Genomic DNA, 21,680 nt, shown 5'->3' with positions numbered 1-21,680 from the left:
GTCTTTATCAGAGAGGTTCCGAGCAAGCCTGGTGCCTTCTTGGAGTCCTTCATTAGGATAAGCAGTATGTATAGACTCCAGTACAGCTTCTCAAGTGATGGTATCTCCATATCAGTCCAGAGCTACTAACTCTAAGCTCAAAGATTTCCACCCAGACTAACAGTTTCTTTTCTGACATGGAAATTTAGCAAAGAGAAGTCAATGACTCAAAGTACTTAGGTCCAACTTATGTGTAAATGTATCACCATCTATTCTGGTAGGAGTTCCAAATATCTTCAGGGCATATAAAAATAAGAGGGACCTGAGTCTGGCAAGAAAAGAGGTAGTTTTCTCCTGACAGTTTTTGGTTGGTAATAATTTGTTGGCAACATTTACTTATTGAAGTGTCTGTATCTACCCAACTGCTTTATTTTTTTCTTTCTGCAAACCAGTCTGTTACAGCTGATTAGAGGTTGTCACCTCCCTGAGAACTGGTGTCTTGAGAGAGTTAATATCAGGTGCCAATAGTGGAGTAACAGTCAGGTTCTTTTCAAAAGGTTTCTTCCTCCTTATAATTCCTCCCCACCCTGAAAAACAGCAGAAAACCTCTCTTCTTGGAAATCTCTTATGATGATAACATGATTTTGCTTATGTGTAAAGTAATTTGTATGAAGTCATCTTGACAACACTAGGAAGTTGGCTTAATTTGCCAACAAGAAGTGTGGGAGGGAGTTGCTGCAGAGGGATTGAAGGACACCAGTGGGAAATCTCTGGAAATGTGGTGACTGAATGCGGAAAATCAGGTTTCCTTGAATGCCACGGTGTCTGATTTCTGATGCTTGATTTATGTACATAATTCTTCCCTCCCACTGTCTACCTCATTCACATGCATTGAACATTAACTCTGCAAGGACTGGAAAAGGGGTTTCAAATGTTATTAAAAAGTCATTTATAGAAATGCTTACATATATAAATTATATCTTTAAAAACCAATTAGATATTTTGCAAGTTATTTCTAGAATAATCATTAACATCAAAATTTTTGTTTTAGGTGAGAGAAGAGATGCTGTTTGAGGCCCTCGTTACCAGAAAGACAGTGACAGTTGGAGAGAAGCTCATCTTACCATACAAACTAGCAGAGGTCTGTACATGATGCTGAGTATATAAAGGGCAGCCCTTGGGATGGTCTTCATTGCTTTGAGATGTACAATCAGCTCTGGTAGAGTTTCAGTTTTTACTAAAATATGTAAAAATGATTCTAGAAAATAATTGACTTTGCTTCACCACTGTTCCTGGAAAGCACACGATTCTTTGATGGTCTTTAACTGTTCTAATGAGATACGATTGTGTAAGTGTTCTCCAAAGCAGAATGGCATGTTACTGAGCGTGGATGATACAAGTTAAGTAGTATTCTTCATACATAATTTCTTAAACTTGCATCACTGATTCATCCTACAGCAGAGACCTAAGACTTCCAGGAGATTTTTGGTGGGGTCCTAAGTGCCGAAGTTGGTCGTGGTTTCTGTGCAGGCAGAGCTGGAGATCCTCTGTAGGAGATTCCTATGATCTTTTTTTCAGATCTCTCACAATTTGTGTCCTTGTGTGATGCTTCGGAGCATCCACAAGCCCATCAGCTGCTCTCAAACTTGAGCGTAGTCTGTGCTCCTGGCACTGTGTGAAATGTTTGACTTCACTGTTACGGTCACATGTCAGCAAATGTGGGTTGGTTTTGGTTTTTTTTTTCTCCAGATATGTAGTTTCCAGGAACTTTGAATTATATTTTATGGCTGGTAAACAGAAATACCTCTGTTTTCTTCTCCAAAGTGAATAATGGTCATTGTTGTACTTTTTTTCCTGCTTTTTTGAGCACAGATTTAAAAAATTGATAGGAAAATTTCAAATGTAACTATAACCACCCTTCTGCTGGAGGCTGCTTCTCAGCAGCTCTGATGATGGAACAACATGCAGCATGTGCTTTCAACCATCCCGCTGCAGAACTTGGCAGGTTGGATTGAACTCTTTCTTCTAATATTTATTCTGTGCCCCCAGGTTTTGTATTGAAACAGTGTGAAACAGACTTAACTAGATGGTCCTTCTGTTGAGCTCCCCTTGGTACCTCAAAGGGCTGTGCATGAACTTCTCAAGTGTTTTCCAATACGGTTTTGGTGACGTGTCTGTTCATGGATCTCAGGTGTTCCCTTACAAAGGTTTGTCACCAATATCTAGTAATGAAAGATAAGGGTGTGGTGGTTGTGGTGACTGGGGAGGAAGACAAAGGATCACAGGTCTCTGATGGGAAAGGTTGGTGTAATCTCCATGATGAAATCAATCTGTAAGAAGCTGAGAATTGTGTTAAAGATAAGACAGGCTCCACTCATGCTTTTTATTCACTGTCTTTACAACATGAGTAGCATGATCTCACCAAATTTTATACCAGTGACCTCTCTGGTAGCAGCTTCACTACTGACTTGTGCATCCTCGTCACAGTAAAGCAGAATTTGAGATGCTCTAACTGGAACCTCACCATGAGGTTCTGGTCTGGGGCTAGGAGTAGGAGAGGTTACTTAGATTCAGATCGATCTGAGTGAGGAAGGAAGAGTAGGATTGATTTGACATTTTGGGATTTTACAAAGAATATTGATGTCAGATAACACCAGTCTAATAGTCATGACTAATTAGACTGGTGGCAATGTGAGGAATCAATGGGTTGGTTATTCTCCTGGTGTGTTTTACAGAGAATATTATAGTTGGCTCAAATGGATGGATTGATTGAGGTTTGGAGAATTGGCTCAAATTGAGGAGTGATTGAGGTCTGGAGGATTTTCAGACCTGGCTGTGCCACCTCAACTTCTGTAACTCAGGCAGCTGCTTTTCCCAGTAGAGCAGCTACTTTGTTTTTCAGATGTTGAAATGCATATTTTTTGCATCACTTGTTGATGCACTGAAAACTTCACAGGAATTAATCTGTGCTGCCGTGGCTCTTAAAGAAGCCACAGTGACATTGTAAAAATGTCATTTTGGCATGTTCTGGCTTTTTTTACACCACCAAGAACATCTTGGAACTACCAAAGAGCCTTCCAAGGTTTTTATAGGCAGCATGCACAGTGCAGCACTTTCCAAAAGCAGAGCAAAACCTCACCAACAGAAGGAATTCTAAGAAGGTTTACTTGGTTCTGAAACTTGTTATCTAAACTGTGAGTGGAAATAATAAATTATTGGGCCTTATGGGTGAAGTAGGAGTAAGTAGCATTGCACTTCCATCTCTGACATCTCTGAGGTCACTCAGGATAGCAGGAGATTTTGTTGTTGAGGAGATCGTTTGGCTTCTGCTGGTGAAGCACTTGCAGACCTGGGTTGCGTGGTTGTCTTCTGCCTCTTTATGAATCTTGGGTTATTAGTGAGGAGTTAGAAGTATGGAGCTTTTGTTTGAAATAAACATTCTTATGTAAAAAGCCATGAGATCTTACTCTTGGGATGGTTTCTTGAGCTTTAATGATTTTCCTCCGTGATAAGGAGACACACGTACGGGTGGTTGGATTTGTCCATAGGGGTTCAGGACTCGTTTTGGTTTCTGTACTCTGCCGATCCCTTTCATCAAACAGTGTTGGAAAATATGGGGATGACAACTCAGTGTAGAAACACTTTCCATGAAATGGCTAATGCTAATGTGGTCATTCTGTGATTGCAGCCTGGTACCTGTGAGATCTGTAACTTCAGGGTCCTGCCCTGACAGTCGTCACCCCCCTTAATAACCTTAAATGGGCAGAGGAGATGCAGGTGGCCTGGAGTAATCCTTCTCTTCTGAGGCTTGGAGGCATCAGAGCTGAGATTGAAGTTGGTCATACTTTGGTTGGACATACGAGCCTTTCCCATTTTCCCAAGCTGTAGCCCCACAAGCGTACGGAGAGGGTGGCTCTGTGGGATTTGCAGCGATGCCGCATTCCTCTCTGTCTGCATGCTTGCTCTCTGTGTTGTTATTGTACACTGATTAGAAACACTGTCCTGTGGGTTGGGACTTTTTTTCTCCTTTTTACCAAGCAGTGGTTTGAACACTTGGCAACTCCTCATTTGAAGCATTCTCCTTCATGACAGTTATAAATTTCTATCAGGCTCTTCTCCTGTGTTTGTTCTGTTCACCTTTACAATAATTGATGTAAAACTAGGTATGTTATTCTGGCACATTTTGATCCTTGGGTAAAAGGTACTGCAAAACATCCTTGTGGGGACAACTTGCAGGTTAGCTATTAAAATGCTCAGAGGGCTGGAGCACCTCCCCTGTGAAGACAGGCTAAAGAAGTTGTTCAGCCTGGAGAAAAGGGGGCTTTGAAGTGACCATATAGCAACCTTCCAATGTCTGAAGCCTACAATAAAGCTGGGGTAGGGCATTATACACGGGTAGGTAGTGAGAGGACAAGGGGCAGTGGTTTCATACTTGAAGAGGGGAGATTTAAGCTGGACATTTGGAAGAAATTCTTTAATTTGAGGGTGGTGAGACACTGGAACAGATTGCCCAGAGAAGTTGTGGCTGTTCTATCCCTGGAAGTGCTCAGGCCAGGTTGGATGGGACCTTGAGCATCCTGGTCTGGTGGAAGGTGTCCCTGCCCATGCAGGGGGGTTGGAACTGGATGATCTTCAAGGTCCCTTCCAACCCAACCCATTCTTTAATTCTATGGACATCTCAGCAGCCTGAAACCTACAGTGCTGAAGGAGACAGCTACAACCAGTTCCTTTCTTTTCATATTGTACTTTATTTCTGACTTTTCTTGGTGGCTTTGCCCCCACAGATTGTGCTGGGCTTTGCCCTGTGAGTTGTGTTCCAGTTTTAAGTCTGGCAGAAGTGTTGGCTTTGTCAACTTGGTTTCTTTTAATAAGTCAAGACTTTTTGAGTCTTGCATGTGTAGAACTGTTCTGCTGAATGACTCTGGACATTCTAAATCAGGCTGACAGGTCAAAATGTTATATTGAAGTCCAACAAAAGGTAAGAGTCCAACAAAGCAAAAGTACTGCCTTGTCTGTACCAGGAGTTGCTGATACAGTGCCAGTGCCAGTGCTGTTGACTTCAGCTGAGCACATTCTCTCCAGCATATAGAGATTTTGTTTTACTCACAGAAGGATACAAGATGTGTAAAAGCAGCACCCGCTCAAGCAGAGCTGTAGCCTGGAACAGATAAACTCCTGGTGTGTTGTTAAGAGGTTGTGTCTGACCCATGGTATTAACATTCAAGTATGGCCCCAAGTTGCTGGAGCTACTGGTAGTTCTGAAATTCAGGAGCAGCAGTCAAGGAGAAACCTGGTTTTGAAGGTAAAAATCGACACTGTTTTGTAGTTGCAGCCTCTCTTTGCTGTGGCAAACATGGGCTTGATTGGAGACCCCATGTGCCTGCAGCCCTGTGGGGAGAGCTGCCCGTCCGCTCGCTCTCTGCCTCTTCAGCGCCGCTTGAAATTTAAATGAGTGGGGACACCACATCCATAAATGATGCTTCTATTTACCTCTGGCAGCTGCCTCTTATCTTCAGAGCCATGCTGGCTTGTCTGCCGCAGAGCTGCCTCCTGGAACCATTCATTTTTCCTTTTATAGTAGCTGGATGTTATTTTCATGCAGTGTTTGAAACGAGGGCGTAATTTGGGCTAGCGCTAAGGTTTCCAAGCTTTATGCTTCAAAAAAAAAAGGCTGTGCTGATATGAAAGGCTGCAGTTGTGTTCCAGAGGTCTTGGTTCCTTGTCCACAACAGCTGCCAACATCTTTATCAGGAACAAAATGGTGTATTAACACAGCTAGCAACAGTTAATGGATTTTCAGAGAAAGCCTGGTGTATGCAGGCAGGGCAAGGGCAGTATTTGGTAATGGTGAGCTCTCCAAGGCCACTGCAGTTAGTAAATCAAAAGCAGTGGTAAGAACTCTTTGGAAATGAAGATGTGATTTATGGGAGCAAGAGAGTCATCAGTGGTGTCTGGGCTGATTTTTTGCTTCAGGTCTGTCTTGAGCATTTGGCATTTCTCTGTAGCCACAGTAGTCTTCCTGAGAAGGTAAAACATAGCAGGCACATAGACAAAGTAGGGGGAAATAGGATTTTGAGACTGAAAAAGCAGAATAATAACATCTGCTGTGGGTTGCTGTTGTCCTTGCCCAGGTGCATGCCTCTGGGCATCTTTTTCATGTTATGATGTGACCTTTTGTAGTCCTCCTCCTGAGGTAGGAAAGTTTAATAAGCTACAATTCAGGTAGTTAAAAGAAAAAAATGAATAAATGAACAGATGTGCTAAATATTAAGTGGCTTGCCTGATGATTGGTAGGAAACATGCAGCCTATGAAGAAGTGTGGCACTTGAACCAAATCTTTGTGGAAGACCTAGGGGTTGTTAAAAAAACTTTCTCCTGATCCTGTTTGTAATCTGGGCATCATTTTAAGATTAATCTGTGCAAGGAACTGCCCTTCTGGGCCAAGTCTGCTTTCGGGCTTCTATCTAAGTAATTCAGAGAATTAATTTTCTTTTCCAGCTTATTGCAGGGCTGCAAGGCTCTTAGTTTATTCCTTGGCTAGTTGTCAGGTACCTCTCTCAAACTCATTCAGCATCTTGACTGATGCTTCTCCCATTTTCCATCATGCCAGAATGAGCTCCTCAAACATCCCCGCCTTGTTTCCAACCCTTTTGGTCTGTTTATCAGGCTGGTCACCTATTTCTCTCTCTGTTTTTCATGTGTCTGCATTTTTTCCATGGTCTCTATCAGAGAATGCAAAACTCATTATCAAAGTAAATAAATCTGTTAGTGAATCCTCTTTTCTGTCCCTTCAGAAACCTATTTTTTCTCTGATGCTTTCAGTTCATTTAGTTCTGTTGGTATTTCTTAAGTGAATGGCTTTGCAAAAAGACTTCATTTTAACTGATTGGTCGAGTTTTCATCTATTTGTGACCAAGGACATTTTGTCCCTCAGGCTTAGTTAATGAATTAATTCACACTTTCAGAAGAAGTCTGATGTGAAATTGCTTAACAGAAGCAAAATAAAGGATGTGAGAAAACTTGGGCAACAAGTGACCTGATTTTTCCTTTCCTTTAATTTTGAAAGCTGTTAGGAGCTGTTTTTTTGATGTGATGAGTGTCACCATAAATACATCTTGAATTTACCTTCATGTATGTTCATAATTTTAAGTGGAAAATGGCTATCAGGAACTGCAAGGGTCTGAGGTGTATGTCCAGGGAGATCCCTGCGAGCAGATGTTGTGGAGAAAAAAAAAAAAAAAAAGGGATACAATTTCCTTCTTCTATGGCACTCTTCAATATTGCAATAGTAATACCTAAGGTGCAAACATATGTTTTTTCCAAGTCCCTCTGCACTGTCCTAAGCTTCCTTGGTTCTTGGGGTCTGCTAAATCTCAGTGTAATACCAAGATACTTGAGACATTTTCATTTGCAGGCTTCTATAGGATGTAATGTGCCATCATAGCTTTGTTTAAACAGGCTAAATGCTCTTAAGCAAATGAGCATTACAACCAGGTGGTTATGTGGCCATGGAAGGACACCATCCAGCTCTTCAGTGTTGGTGTGCAAGGCACCCAAATTGCAACTGAATCTGTGGAATGCTTTTTTGTTCTGCATCAATACTTGCAGATATAGGTACATATAAAATCAGCCAGTGGCGAGTTAGAAAAGCACTTATACAATTCAGGTCAGATTTGGTAACCAAAATATTTAGTCTCCTGAAAACATGCAGAAAAAAGCAGAGGATAATAAGCAATGAAACACATTTTTAGTGTAAGAGTAAAGCAGGAGAAAGAGAGTCCAGGTCTGTGCCACCTTTTTCCATCCTTTTATTTTCTCAGATAATTGTCATCCCTGGGTCCCTAGAGAAAGTACTTGAATTTGGAAGGAGAGAACACTGTCCTTCTCTTAAGCATTCTAGAAGTCCAGTGAACACCAGCAGTGGGCTGGATGGAGAAAGGGGGACAGGAGGGACTCTGCCCAGGAGCAGTGGAGCAGGCATATCTCTCCCTTTTGGTGATGTGAATCCATTAGAGATTTCTTTTCATAAATGTCATATCACACCCACCTTCTTGGGCTAAATTTCTTGCTGGTGACTACAAGACAATCAGGTAGGTTTGTGAATAATCATCACAAGATGGTTATTTCTAATGATAAGCTGCACTGCATTAGTGGCTTCAGCTTGGGGAGAATGTTTAATTTCCAGGGTGGTCACAGTTAATTGGCTGAAGCACAAGGAAGAGAAGCCTTAGGGAGCAGACCCTAATGAGAGAAAGTATTTCATTACAGCAAAAACTTAGTGAGATTTCATTACCTCATGTCCTAGCAGTAGTACTGTCTAATGCCTTTTTCAGACCATTATAAAGAGCAAAGGAATGGGGTTCCAGTGCCAAATGGCATAACATTACCTAAGATGTTTAAAAAAAAATAAAAATAAAAATCATAGTGTCAACTAATCATGAGCATTTCACAGGCTGAAAATTTTGGAGGAGGAAAAGTGGGAAGCAGACAAAATAATTAATAGCATGCAGAAAGTGGAATGAAAATTCTCAGTCCTGAAAGAGGAAGACAGAGACAAAAACTGCTGCAAAACTGCTGGAAGCACCTACTTATACCAAAGCCCATTATCTTAGGAGACTCATTAGTCCACAGGTTATTAACATCAAGAGCTCAACAGGATTCCTTTGAAGACCTGGCACGTTGATGAGTGTATTCAGAATTAACAGAAAAATATTAATAGAAGAAAACTGAAACCCTGCAAAGCTTTGAAGTGACAAGCAAACATCTGTCCTTCAGGACGTGAAGGCAACCTGTAAGTGTGGACTTCAAAAGAAACTTTTTGTGGTACTGAGTTTCTCATCTTTCCTTTCAGAATGCATGGAACAGCTCTGCTTGGTGACAGAACATGGCTTAGGTGAGACTGGTGGTTTTAAGGGACTGGTGACCTCCAGATATGTCATCATGGGATGCAGCACCCTTCCTTTATTAGGAACACAGAGTCAGTCATTGTCAGGTCTTTTATTAACCTGTTTTTATGGTTTTTTCCCCATAATGATATGATAAAAATGCCCTCATGTTCTCATGAAGTGGTGTATGGGAAGTGGTGCTGAAAAATGACTGAACAGAGCTCATGTCTAGGAGGATCTGCAAAACCCGAAGAACTTTGTGGTTGACAGTGTAGATCTGAACATCTGGGGAACCCAGTGCTCATGTGCAAACATGCTATGCTTGCTCTTCTCTGGGCCCTCATGGAAATTCTGGTGTGTTAGTTGTGTTCACACTTGTTTATTTGGTCCTAAGATCTGAAAAAGAAAAAAACTAAAGGAAGTCACAGAGTTCAGCATTTCTGAGCTGAGTCCAAAATGAGGACTTGCAGAAGGGAAATGCTGGCTTTCCACAGACTGCTCTGCTTGTAATCAACCTTCCCTCTGCGACTGCCCATTCTGTTATCAGATGCTGTTAAAGGGTTCTTTTAATTACATCTCACTACTGAGAAGATGCTTTCATTTCACAGAGTCCCTTTTATTACTCACATTTAGGCTAAAGTTGTGTGAGAAGTTTTATAAGAACAGAAATGAACCATTCCTGGGTTAGCAAGTCATCTCTTTCAGTGCAGGATGTAAATTTGGTATGGTTGCTTGGAACAGGGAATTTTTTTCTATGTAATCCCCCAATCTATATAATTCAGATTGATTTCTTCTCAGCCTAAGGCTGCTTATCAACACTTGGTGGAGGTGAAGCTGTAGGAGCTCCATGGCTGGACAGGATCTGTTGCACAGACTTTGCCTCTACATCTGGGGAAACTGAAGTGTGAAAAGAAAGAATTTCTCTTTGAGGAAGATTAGAGAAAAAAAAAAAAGCCTGTAGTGATGGTGATACACTGGCAGAACATGTTTTTCTACCTTGTTGTCTTCTGTGTGGGAAGGGCCAGACAGAGTTTGGCTTATAAAAGCTATTTTTGGTAATGCATTGGGCTTCATGGTAAGAGTGCTGGTATGTTGGGCATGTCCCTAAATGTAGCATACAGGTTCCTCCTCAGGTCAGGTCACACATCGACTTCTTGTGCTATTAAGTAACCCATTCATTTATTTATGTACCAGTTTCACTAGGAAAACATGGGCTGAAGGGGATCTTAGGTCATTCTTTTGATATAACAGACTCCAGATGGACACGGGTGCAAGAAAACACTTCTTTCTTGGAAAAAATCGTTTGAAACCTTTGCTGTCAGAAAACTTTTCAGATTTGGTTGCCTGGTGATTCGGTTCTTCTGCAGCTTTTTATGGTGGGCTCATGCTCTCTTTACGTGAGCACTTTCCTGTAGCCATGTGCTCCGTGCCATCCTTTCCTACGTGAGGAGAACTGAGAACCAAAGACTCTTTATCTTGAAGAATTTCTGGAAGAGAGAGGTATTTTTTGGTTACTTTTTATTTGTTACAGATGACATTTTCAAACTTGGATTGCAGTCTTTTTAGGAAGATGCCACTTGAAACCACAGGGCTCCACGGCTGAGTAAGAAAGTCTAACAAGATTTTTGTTGGTTTAGCCTGGTTTTGACTGTAACCCAGGTGATTTTTCTGAAAAGCATGACCACAGCACATTGTAGATATTCAGCTACAGTGTGACAATATTATAGACGGGAACCTGCAAAACTCTAAAAAAATCAGTAGCTGGCAGGCTGCAGGCTGTGCTGGTGATGAGGGGGTCTCCCATCTGTCCTCTTCTGAGATAAAATAGGTGAGTCCTTGACACCCACCACCAACAGTCTCCTTCCAGATTTTGCACTTGATTTTTCCCTCTTGATGTCTGACCAGTGATGAGAGGATGAGTAAGGAGGGGAAAGACTGCAGGAGCTCCTTTCTTATTCCTTGGGAGTTGTGTTGGCACAGGAACAGCCTGATCCCTTTTCGCTGGAACACATACAAGATGGGCAGTGGTGCAAGGATGACTATATTAACCCATGATGAAAAGAGTGCAATGACATTAAAAAAATAAACATTTTTTAAAATGTTATTAATGGCATAAGGTTGGGTTTCTTATTTCCTAGAGTAGCTAGTAGCTCTGAAGGACTAGCTTGTCAATCTGATGGTATGTTGATGAGGAAAGGTTGTTCCACAGGACAAAAATCCATTGATTTGACTTCTGTTGTGGTTGGGATTATTCTGGAAGGGTGTCATCCTGGTTTGGGAGAGCACCCTAAAAATACCTCTGAGTAACATGGAGTGGCAGGTTGGAGATGGACCTTTGACCAAGGAAGGTGATCATGAAGGAACTGGGAAACTGATACTAGGGAAGGGAGAGCACAGAAAGAATTTAAAAAAATAAAACAAGAAGATGTGATACTTAAAGTTGGAAACCAGTACCAAAAAAATTACCTCTGAATCTGACTAATTTAGTGAAAAAAATCTGCAATGACTTCTTGTGTTATTGTTGTTTTGGAGAACGAGGAACAAGTTGATGTTGGATTGCAATGACATTCCAGTCTATTTTTTTTTCATTGTAAAAGCCACTCATAAGTTCTGGAAAACATCATGGACCACTTGCATCTCTTGCATAAAACCCACTGGTGGGACACCCTGCTGCCTCCCAGCTCTGGGAGACAGTGGAAGGTTTCTGCCAGGATGTCATGGCCAGCTGGGAAGGTGGGAGCCAGCAGCTGAGGTAGTGCAAGGCCTAGTGGGGCTTTTTTAGTTTTCCTCCTCTGTAATCAAACCTATAAAAAAAACCAAACACCTTTTGCTGGCTAGAGTCAGCATGATGCATTAATGAATCAAGTTCTCTTTGTAGAAGGAAGCATGAGAATGACAGGATTTTAATATGATGCTAAAATAAAATACGAGTATGGAAAATGACATCATGCTCAGGCAGCCCCGGTATGATATAATACTCCATGATGCCAAAGTAGGGATTAAGCTAGAGTCTGATATCCTGCAAGAGAACTTTCCTCTGGGTGTTAAGCCTCTGTTTAAAAAAATAAAATAAAAGCTAAGCCTGTTTCGGGCTGTGTCCCGTGACCCAAAGGGGAACCACAAAAGCTGCTTAATCTATCTCCCACCACAGGACATGGCTGTGAATGCAAACCAGACGTGTTGGGTCAGAAATAGAACCTGAGCAGAAGAGCAGGAAACCAGAGCTCTGTGCACACACACGTGTGTGATGTGGGACCCACTGAATAGGCTGAACCTGATATAAGAGCAAGACACTAGAACCTGCATTTAGGCTGAAATGAGATTTAGACCTTGTCTAATTCCAACAATTTAGAGCTTTCCATCCATTTTGGAGTTTTTTTCCCAAATCTGGAAATGCTCTCTCAGTTTTGGTAGTGAGTCATAGGAAACGTGGAATGCAGGTTTTATACAAGGTGCTACCACCTGACATCACCGTTCTCCTTGTTTTCTGCTCCTTCACTAATTTAGCTCTGCTTCACAGCTTCATTTCTCTCCCTTCTGAAGGTGTTACTCCATGGCAGAACAGGAGTAACAAACCCACCAAGCTGCTCTTCTGTCTGTACAACTACAACCCCAAGCTGAAGACACCTTGCATAGGGTGGGTTTTTTTTTTTTCAGCCCTTATGAACCAGTAACAGTGTCAGAGCTACAAATTGGAGTTTAATAGTTTAGTAAACACAGTAGCTACTTGTCTTGAGACTAGCACTCTTAGTAGCAGCTGGCATCTCTAGGCCTTATTCAAGTAAAAGTGTATTTTGAGTCTTTTATTGAATCATGTCAGTCACGATTGCTGCGAAGATCAGCAGCAGCTCGATGCCTATGTGTGCTGCATGGATTTACTGCATATCCTAGACTTGCTGAGAGAGGACTGCTGCCTGTTCCTGCTCATTAGACCCTTTTATGAGCCACAAATCAAGTGCATGAGGAGAGCTTGAACTGCTTTTTGTTTTGCTTGTTTTAATCTCAGATAAAACTTATCCCTCATACTGATTCAGTTCTTTCTACTAGCTAGGCATCACTTTTTAAGAAGGTTTTTTAGTATGGAAAATGATTTATTTCATCATTTACTCATGCATCTAGCCTAATTTTGTTGACTAGATGCTTTGAATCAAACAAAAAATCAAATACACTTTGTTCGTGGTTTTGTTGGGTTTTTTTCTGTTTCATAATTATATATATATCATTTAAACCCACACAAGTGATTGGAGGAGGGAGCCACCATCAGAAAATGTTATGTAAATACTGAGGATGAAATTCAGTAGATACTAAAATGTTCTTTCCTCTGAGTAATTTTGGAATAAGACATTTGTGTTACAGAAAGCAACATGTAATTAGGAATCCAAATTTCACCTTAGAGAATAAACGGTGAAAAATGGGAATGTCTGATCAGGATTTTAAAAACAGACATCAACTGGTTAAAAAACCAAATAGATATTCAGATCAGATATTCAAATAATAACTCCTTAAATTATTCTTTTTGGTAGAATATCAGGAAGTTCATGGTATTTGGTGCCAAATCCCTGTGAGCATAAATACTGGTTGATTCATTGGGTAAATTAAAATCTATTCCACTTATTAAAAGTAAAACAAGCAAACAGAGTCCCCGTAAAGCCACTAAAAATCTGCATATAGATTTGATTATTGGAGGGATTTCCTGAAGACAAAAAATCCTAATATTGTTTTTTAATTTTTTTTTTCTGAATATTTCATTGGAAACACATTTCATCCTTGTTTAGAAATTACAGGAAGTCTATCAAAGGCCCTAAAGGAAGAGGTGATATTTTCTTTCTTCCTGTGTTCATAGCTTATTTCCTGGAGAGAAGAGGAATCTCCGTTTCTGTTACACCAAGCAGAAAACATAAAATTATTAGTGATGCCTGACTTTACTTAAATAACTGAACTCCCATCTTTGTGCTTTATATGAAGTCTTGGAAACTTTGCACTCAGAAAAAAATCTTTCTTGCCATCTTGGAATTATTCTAATTGAGTCTTGTCAGTATTCATTGATCTAGGTCACAAAGGTGAGCATATGGCTCTTGAAATTTTTTAGGTAGTTTTTATGGCTTTATTGGGATCTTTCTGATTTTAATCAATGAAGTTTTTGCAAGTTCTTCTTGGGAAGTTTGTGAGAAGAGTTTCTTGTAAAAACAGAGGTTTTTTTGATGGGTGGGAGTTTTTTGCCTGTAGGGAGCACAGACTCTGGCAATGGGTTTATCTAGTAGGAGCAGATAACATGATACTGTCTACCATGAGGAAACACACAGCACGGTCTCTAAGAGAAATGCTGCAAAGTTGGAGAAAGAAAAGACTGTAACCAGCAAGACCATGGAAGTTGTAGCTGCTCCATATCTGGAAGTGCTCAAGGTCAGGTTGGATGGGGCCATGAGCAACCTGGTCTGGTAGAAGGTGTCTTGCCCATGCAGGGGTGCTGGAGCTAAATGATCTTTAAGGTCCCTTCCAACCCAAAACATTCTGATTCTGTGGAGGCAACAAGTCTTCTTCTAGGCTAAAACAAGGCAACAAGTTGTCTTGTTAAGTCTTCCCTTCATGTTCCAGTGAGTTTTCTAGAGTCATGCCTGAGAAATAGCTTTTAAACATCCTGTTTTCAAGTACTTGTAGCTTTTAGAAGTGCACTGACCTAGCTCCCATATCTATGTTGTCCCCTGGTGAAAAATTGGGAGGGGATTTAACAGCTTAATTGTTAACTGAAAATTGTTGGTGTCGTAACATCTTGTTGACCAAGTGAATTGTGTTACGGATGGGTCATAAATATGCATAATGTTAAAGAAATAGGACAGGGGTTACACACTGTCACAGTTAAACTCTGCAGGGTTTTAATCCACATCAGGGCTTTAATTTGCTTTGGTGCTTACGCTTACTCTCCAGTTCTGTTTTTTAAGATCGTTTCTCATTAAGTGAGTCCGGTCCAAAACCCCAGCTCTGGTCACGTGCATCCTTCATTAGCTGCATTTGTTCCACCAGTGACCACAAATAGGTTGCTGCTCTCCAGCTATGTGTGTTTTCTTTCTGTACAAAATGGTCTGTGGTGTTTTCTGCCTCGCTTTTCTGTAGAGGAGCCTGTGATGCCTCTTCTGATTGGTAGTAGTGACAAGGTGATGCACAGCACCCCTCTTGAACAAACTCAGTTGCTTTTAAGTTATAATACTAATTGCTTTTTTGATGAACTGGTCTTAAGGGCTGCTGGTACCTGAAGATCCATCACCAGCCTTTCTGTTCAAGTTGTCCAGGATCAATCCTTTGCACTAGCAGGATGGAAGATGGGCAGATCTCTTTGTGAGATAACATATTTAAAGTCTTTAGAGTCTGTAGCCAGCTCTTAAATGCCACTTTGGGCATTTCTTACCTGGAACTGATCAGTGCATCACTGCAATGCACTTCCCCAGTGATTACAGAAAGGATGAGCTTTCCTTTGCTTCTGCCTTTTTCCAGTTTTCCCGACTCTCTGTGGTGAGTGATGTGCTGCACAGAAAGTTATTTATCTTAAGCAGACTTTTTAAAAACAAAATGTTAATGGAAGTGTTTATGCTGGTTACGAGAGCCATTCATGCTATGTTTTTGTTTGGATCAAAAATCAATCCAGTAAGGATTGTGAACTACATGCTGGGGAACTTCTTATCCCAGCAGATGGTGTGAAAATATCAGCGAAAGGTTAACTGGGTGTCTGCCAGGAAGGCAGGACATCTCTGTGGCCTCCAGGGTCTGCAGTGGCACTGGAGGAGAAGCTGGAGTCAGCAGAACCAAAGACCAAAGGCTCTTGGGCCTTGCAAAGTCAGCTGCTGGTTTTACAAGTTGCGGAAGGGCTTAGTGGCTCCTTATGGCACTGCGTTAAGAAGATGAAATGAAGAGCTGTGTGTGGTAAGGGCATCTTGGCTGAAGCCTTCACTGAACACCAGACCCAGACAGTGGTATGAATGAACAGTGGGACAGTTCACCTTACTGGCAGCCTGTGCTCAGTTCCAGATGGTTTCTTGGGATAGAGAGTTGCCCATTAGATTACTGGTGTGAGCAGCTGAGGGAACTGGGGGTGTTTAGCCTGGAGAAAAGGAAACTTTCTCGTGCTCTATAACTCTCTGAAAGGAAGTAGCAGCAAGGAGGGGGTCAAGTCTCCCAAGGAACAAGTGACTGGACAAGGGGAAATGGCCTCCAGTTGTGCCAGGGGAGGTTTAGATTGGTTATTAGGAAAAATTTCTTCCCTGAAAGGTTTGTCAGGCCCTGGGCAGTGATGGGGTCCCCATCCCTGGAGGGATTTAAAGGCCATGTAAAAGTGGTGCTGAAGGACGTGGTTTAGTGGTGGCCTTGGCAGTACTGAGTTAAGGATTAGCCTTGATTTATCTTAAAGGTCTTTTCCAACCAAAACAATTCTGTGATTCTGTATCTTAAGTGCTGGTGTTGCCCCTAAACCAGCAGTCACTGCTTTGCTTAATACCATATTTAAGTCAGTGATCTGGAGATTTCTTCTGGGTTTGGCTCCAGGGTCAAGTCCAGAGTCTAGAAGATCTGTGACACTGCAGTGCCAACGTGGACTTGGCACAAATACAAGCCTGAATTGTACTGCTTTGGACAACCCTGCATCTCCCAAAAGGTCCAGAGAGACATTCAGGGTAAAACCTGAGGTTTAAAAAGAAATTGGAAAGAAAATATTTATCTAGTATGTTTTTCAGAGCTGGTACATGCAGTGCTTGAATTTTACAGCAAAGGGGCCCATGCGCTTGTGAGGTGCTATGCATTTGGCAATCCATTTTTAAATTTTTTATTTTTTAATATTTAAAGCCATTAAATTAATCTGACAGCCTGTAGAATGAAAGTGCTCCCTTAGATTTTATTTGGTATTTTATTTTATTTTATTTTAATCAAGTTGCAACAGGGTGAGTAAAATGTTGCTGACTGAACCAGGGTTTTGGGTAGTGAAAAGAATGCTTTAGTCTTGGCTATTTATGTGTAAGATGTTGTAGTTTCTGAATATCTAGTGAGGTGAAAGACGCCATTGTTCTGGCATTGATGAAAAATATTATTTGTTTGTTTGTTTGTTTCCTAAGAGCCTTACCAGCTCTGGCTATCCAGTCCCCTGCATAGTTTTTATCACTTGCCAACAGAAGCAGTGCACAAAAAAAAGTGTTTTAAATACCACCATTTCAGATCATCACACACAGCCCTTTTCTGGTTTTCACTCTTTGTGAGTCACTCCTTCTGTGGCAGAAAGTAGTATGGGACTGTCTGACATGAAGAAGGCATTGTTATAGCATAGAAGCATGTAAAATTCAAGTTTCATAGATAATAATTTATAATAATAATTACTTCAGAATTTTTTTTAGTTAGTGAAGTTTATGATTTGATTGCAACCAACAGAACTATTCATTCAGGGGAAGGGAATGACTTTTTTGTGTTTTTTACTCTATTCCCCACTTCTTCCAGATACACATTTTGGGAAGGTTCCAGCAACGATTTTGAAAAAAAACAGCAGAAAACAGAATTTTACTTGGAGATTAAAATCTCAGCTGAGTGCAAAAGGAACAGGAGTTAGAACTGACCCTGGGCTTGGAAGTGGTGGTGATGCTGCAGACAGAACATGTGCTCCTCTGTGTTCAGAGAGTTTGTAATATTAAAAATTGAGAATCTACTGAGCTAAATGTATTGTATACAACACAAACAAGAGTGTTTTACAGAGGCTTTTAATTTGAGCCAATTTACTTTTCTTAGATTATATCTTTTGCTGTCTCTAAAACACAGCCTGTCGCTGCTGAAACTCTTGAAAGTCCTTGCTCCAAAACACTTCAAAGAGAGATTTGAATTCTTAAGGCTCTCTTCTCCTTGTTCCTTTTGGCACAAGATGTTGCCAAAAGTGTCTCATTTTTTAAGGTAGCCTGAACGTCTGTCGTGAAAACTTTCAGGCCAATTAATTTGGCAGTGCATATTTAGGAAAAACCCCAAATATTTTATATCAGAATTTAGCAGAAGTTGGGCAGCCCCGATTCATGGCATTTCTCACACATAATAAATAGAATATTTATCCTTGCTCTCTTGATAAGCAGGGAAGCCATTGATTAAAGCCTCGTCTGCAGCTTGTTTCCTGAATCTCTGAGTTAAAGCATATTTGATTTCTCTTGGTTCTGAATCAGCAATATTTTTCTGTATGGGCAAGAATTTGCACTCGCTTTGATCCCCAAGGGATCTGCTTTGGCATTGCAGGAGCTATATTTCTGTTGCTTTGTGAGTGAAAAAAAAATGTCTCGTTGAGTGCTGCAGTGTTCCAGATCTGCTGAAATGTCATGTTGTGAGACTTGCAGAAGAGACAACAAACTGTAGATGGCTGCCTGAAGAGGAGTCTTACATGATATGTGCTATGTATTGCAGAGAATATTGACATTTAATATTTGTTAGGATAATAAGTACAGAAAATTCAGAGCCAGACAAATCAAGCTAATTGCTCTATGGATTTTCTTTTATTTTTTTATTTCAAGGGTTTTATAGATTAGTGGTATTTTACACTGCTTGGTGACATATAACAGTCCAAGATGAATGGCTGAAATAAAAAATAAAAGGTGGAAAATTCAGCAGTAAAGTCCTGCTCATCCCCTATAGCATATAATAAAAGGAGGGGAGAGGGGCTTAAAAAAGTATTGTGATAGAAACCTGTATATGACTGTGTAGAGGAAACAATGCCCTTTGTTGGTTTTGGATAGAAATGGTTTTCATTTTTAATTGCACACTTCTCTGCTGGAGCAGTTGATTGGGCTGTCTTACACTAGGACAAAACATGATAGCAGGGAGAAACCCGCCTGTGCCTTGACCTTCATCATGAGGTCAAGAGACCCAGAGACCAATTTTTCTGGCATGACAGTGGCCGTGATTGTTTTCCAGCTTTATCCAACCAAAGATGCTGAGATGGTTAGAGAAATGGTCTTGAGATTTTATATTACTCACTGAAATATTCCCCCATGTTTGGGGAGAATGTTAAAAAAATTAATTAAAAAGCCTTCAAACAATGTATGTGATAAAAACACACAAAAAAACCCATCCTCCAAACTTTTTATTCAGTGAAGGAAAGAAAAAACAGTGGAAGCTAGACCTGTTTGTGTTTCTGAATGCCAGCCTCTTTCCAACACTTGTTGGATAACTCAGGAATTTCAGGAGGTTTTAGGCTTTCAAATCCCTGTTTTGTTCTGTGCTATAACAAATCCTTTCAGTCCTGTTGCTCACCTGTTCTCATCCTACACTTGGTTTTGGTTTGCAGCAATACTTCTTTGAGGAAAGTGAGTAATTCCTTGTTAATTGTTGCAAGGTTTTGTAATTATCCTTGCAACATGGCTTATCTGCCAGGGTTGTATTGCCACTGAGCAATATTTAGCAGCATACAGAGGCTTGTGTACTCTGTGAGCTTGTGTGCTCTGTGAACATCTGCACTTACGGAACATGTTCTTCAGGCTTTTGCTTGAGGTCAGTGAAATAAGGCTGCTTGGAGACTCAATATGTACCAAAGTTCTTCAACTTCTTCAACACAGCTCAAGGTAATAATTTATACCAAGGAAGAATCACAGTAGCAAGAACAATGACAGCCCTTAAATATGAATTTGTGCTTTGAGGTTATGTACAGAGTGCCTGTCCCAAAGGACAGGCATTTGGGAAAGCACAGCTCAGGTTCCTTCTTTTGATCTTGGTTTTCATTGCCGATGATCAAGCAAAACCTCCATGAGTTGTGGCTGAGAGCACTGTGGTGGGGATGACCCTTCTCTGTGTTATTTTGCTTTCTAAGAGAAATCTGGAATCTGCCTGCTGAGACTTGCAGCTCCCCTTGGGCAGTACCTGTACAATATTAAGTTTTCGTGACCACTTACAGATTTACTACTGGGGTTTTAGCCTCCCCTTTTGTAGCCCTTCTGCTGGTACTGGGCACTGCAGCTTGCTTTCACATCACCTGCTGGGAGACATGGATACTCCTCTTTCCTTCTTCCCAAATAAGGGATCTTGATGATGTTAAATACATATTTTTAATATTTTTTTTCCTTTTTATATCTATTCTAATTTTATTTTGCCACCAGTGATAGGTTTCACAGTGTGATCTCATTCATCATCTGCTTGAGTGAACCAAAGGAAACCAAGGCAAAGGGCACGTCTCATGGCCCTGGGATTGCAACCAACACCCAATGGCATCAATAAATGACAAAAAGTAAAACCCTGGACAAAAGCTTTGGCAAGAGAGAAATATGGGCATTGGACATGGGTGCTGGAGAAGCAAAACCCATTTCAATGCAGAGCAAGAATAATTTACATTCATGTTTTTTCTTCTCTCTTTCAGGCTGTGACCGTGCGAAACTCCATGGCTAAATCGTTGTACAGTGCCCTATTTGACTGGATAGTGTTCAGAATTAACCATGCACTCCTCAACTCAAAGGACATGGAGGAAAACACCAAGGTAAGGTCTCACCATCCTTTTGGCCACACTGTTGTGTTTTTAAAATTGGTAATGGGAGGATAAAATTAAATTACTTGAGTGTCCATTTTTTAACATCAAGTTAATTTTTCCTTAGGTAATATTTTAGACATCTTTATTTTAAGTGGTGTTTGCTGAGCTGGGAAGGGTGAAGCACCTTGAATAATGTATCCTCCAAATGGCTAGGGGAGAGGTTTTGTTGTGGCCACAAAAGCCTGTTTTCCCACTCCCTCCAGGAGCAACGCCAAATGATTTTTCCCCTTGTGTGTAAAACTATAGAACCATATATCATTGAGGGGGAAAATGGGAAATTCAGCTAACAGGAGAGGAATTTTGATGAAGTTGCTGCATAAAAATAATTATAAAACGTGAGTGAGCTGTGGTGTTGTTAGGTGCTGAGATAGCACATCTCTGACCAACAGGAAAGTGAGATTAGGGGGGAAAAAAAGGTCATGATGGGAAGAGTGAAGCTGGCCCAGTACCAAACCATTTTTCCAGGGAATTGATGGGAAGGATGACATGATGTTTCCTGCAGTGTTGGGGCTGGATGCCATGACCCAGGACATCCTCTCCAAAACCAATCTTGTATTCATCTATGCTCATCACAATGAGGGGATGCTGACCCAAAAAGCACATCTGTCCAGACGTGTCCGTGCAAGCACGTGCTTGCAGCTCACCAGTGACCCTGGTCTTGGGAATTTTGGGCACAGGCCAGCAGTGTGTGTGTTTGGAGGGGTTGGTTGTACCTCCCGGCTGAAGCTGCAGCTGCCAAAAGGAGGATTGTTTTGTTAAGTGCTAACATTACATTTGAGTTACACCGCAAGACCGAAGCTGGAGGGGTTTGCAGCATAGCCTGTCCTTTATTTAACTCCACAGAAGGGCTTGTGGAATGAAATTATAGACTGCAAATAAATATAGACACAAATAAAACTTGGTAATATGCTTTTCTGACAAGAAAGGTTGTTAAGGTGGGTAACATCCAGTGTCTCTCCTGACTGCCCCTGCTTCCTCACCCTCTGTTTAACTTTTTTACCAAAACCATTGTGTTCTTTCCTGATTTTTTTTTTAATCCAACTCATCATAAGTTTTGTCTGGGGGAAAAAAAATCCACAGGTGTTGGTGTGTGTTTGGTGAAGCAGAAAAGGTGAATTCATTTTGAAGAGGAAATGCATCTCCAATACTAATTAATTATTTTTTAATAATCCAATGATTTTTAAACAGTATTATCTGTTCCATAATATTTCAATAGAAAATAGGATACTCTTGCTTGCTTGGTCAGCATGTCTGGAATAGCAGGGCACAGCAGTAGATGCTTACGGGCCATTAGA

General features: G+C 40.9%; 1 protein-coding gene across 7 annotated transcripts in view; it reads left to right on the top strand.

Moving 5' to 3' along the window:
- MYO9A (myosin IXA) overlaps nt 1-21,680 on the top strand; it is a 173,142-nt gene that overhangs the window by 82,868 nt on the left and 68,594 nt on the right. For all 7 annotated transcript variants that reach the window (XM_071754800.1, XM_071754798.1, XM_071754797.1 and 4 more), the window contains 2 exons: nt 1,031-1,120; nt 20,218-20,334. In XM_071754800.1, the coding sequence (XP_071610901.1) occupies nt 1,031-1,120; nt 20,218-20,334 (207 nt within the window). The remainder of the gene's footprint in view (nt 1-1,030; nt 1,121-20,217; nt 20,335-21,680) is intronic.

The sequence above is a fragment of the Heliangelus exortis genome, chromosome 11 (genome assembly GCF_036169615.1).
Source record: "Heliangelus exortis chromosome 11, bHelExo1.hap1, whole genome shotgun sequence".
NCBI lineage: Eukaryota > Metazoa > Chordata > Aves > Apodiformes > Trochilidae > Heliangelus > Heliangelus exortis.
The sequence above is the reverse complement of the archived record's forward strand: the minus strand, read 5'-3'. Positions and strand labels throughout refer to the sequence as shown.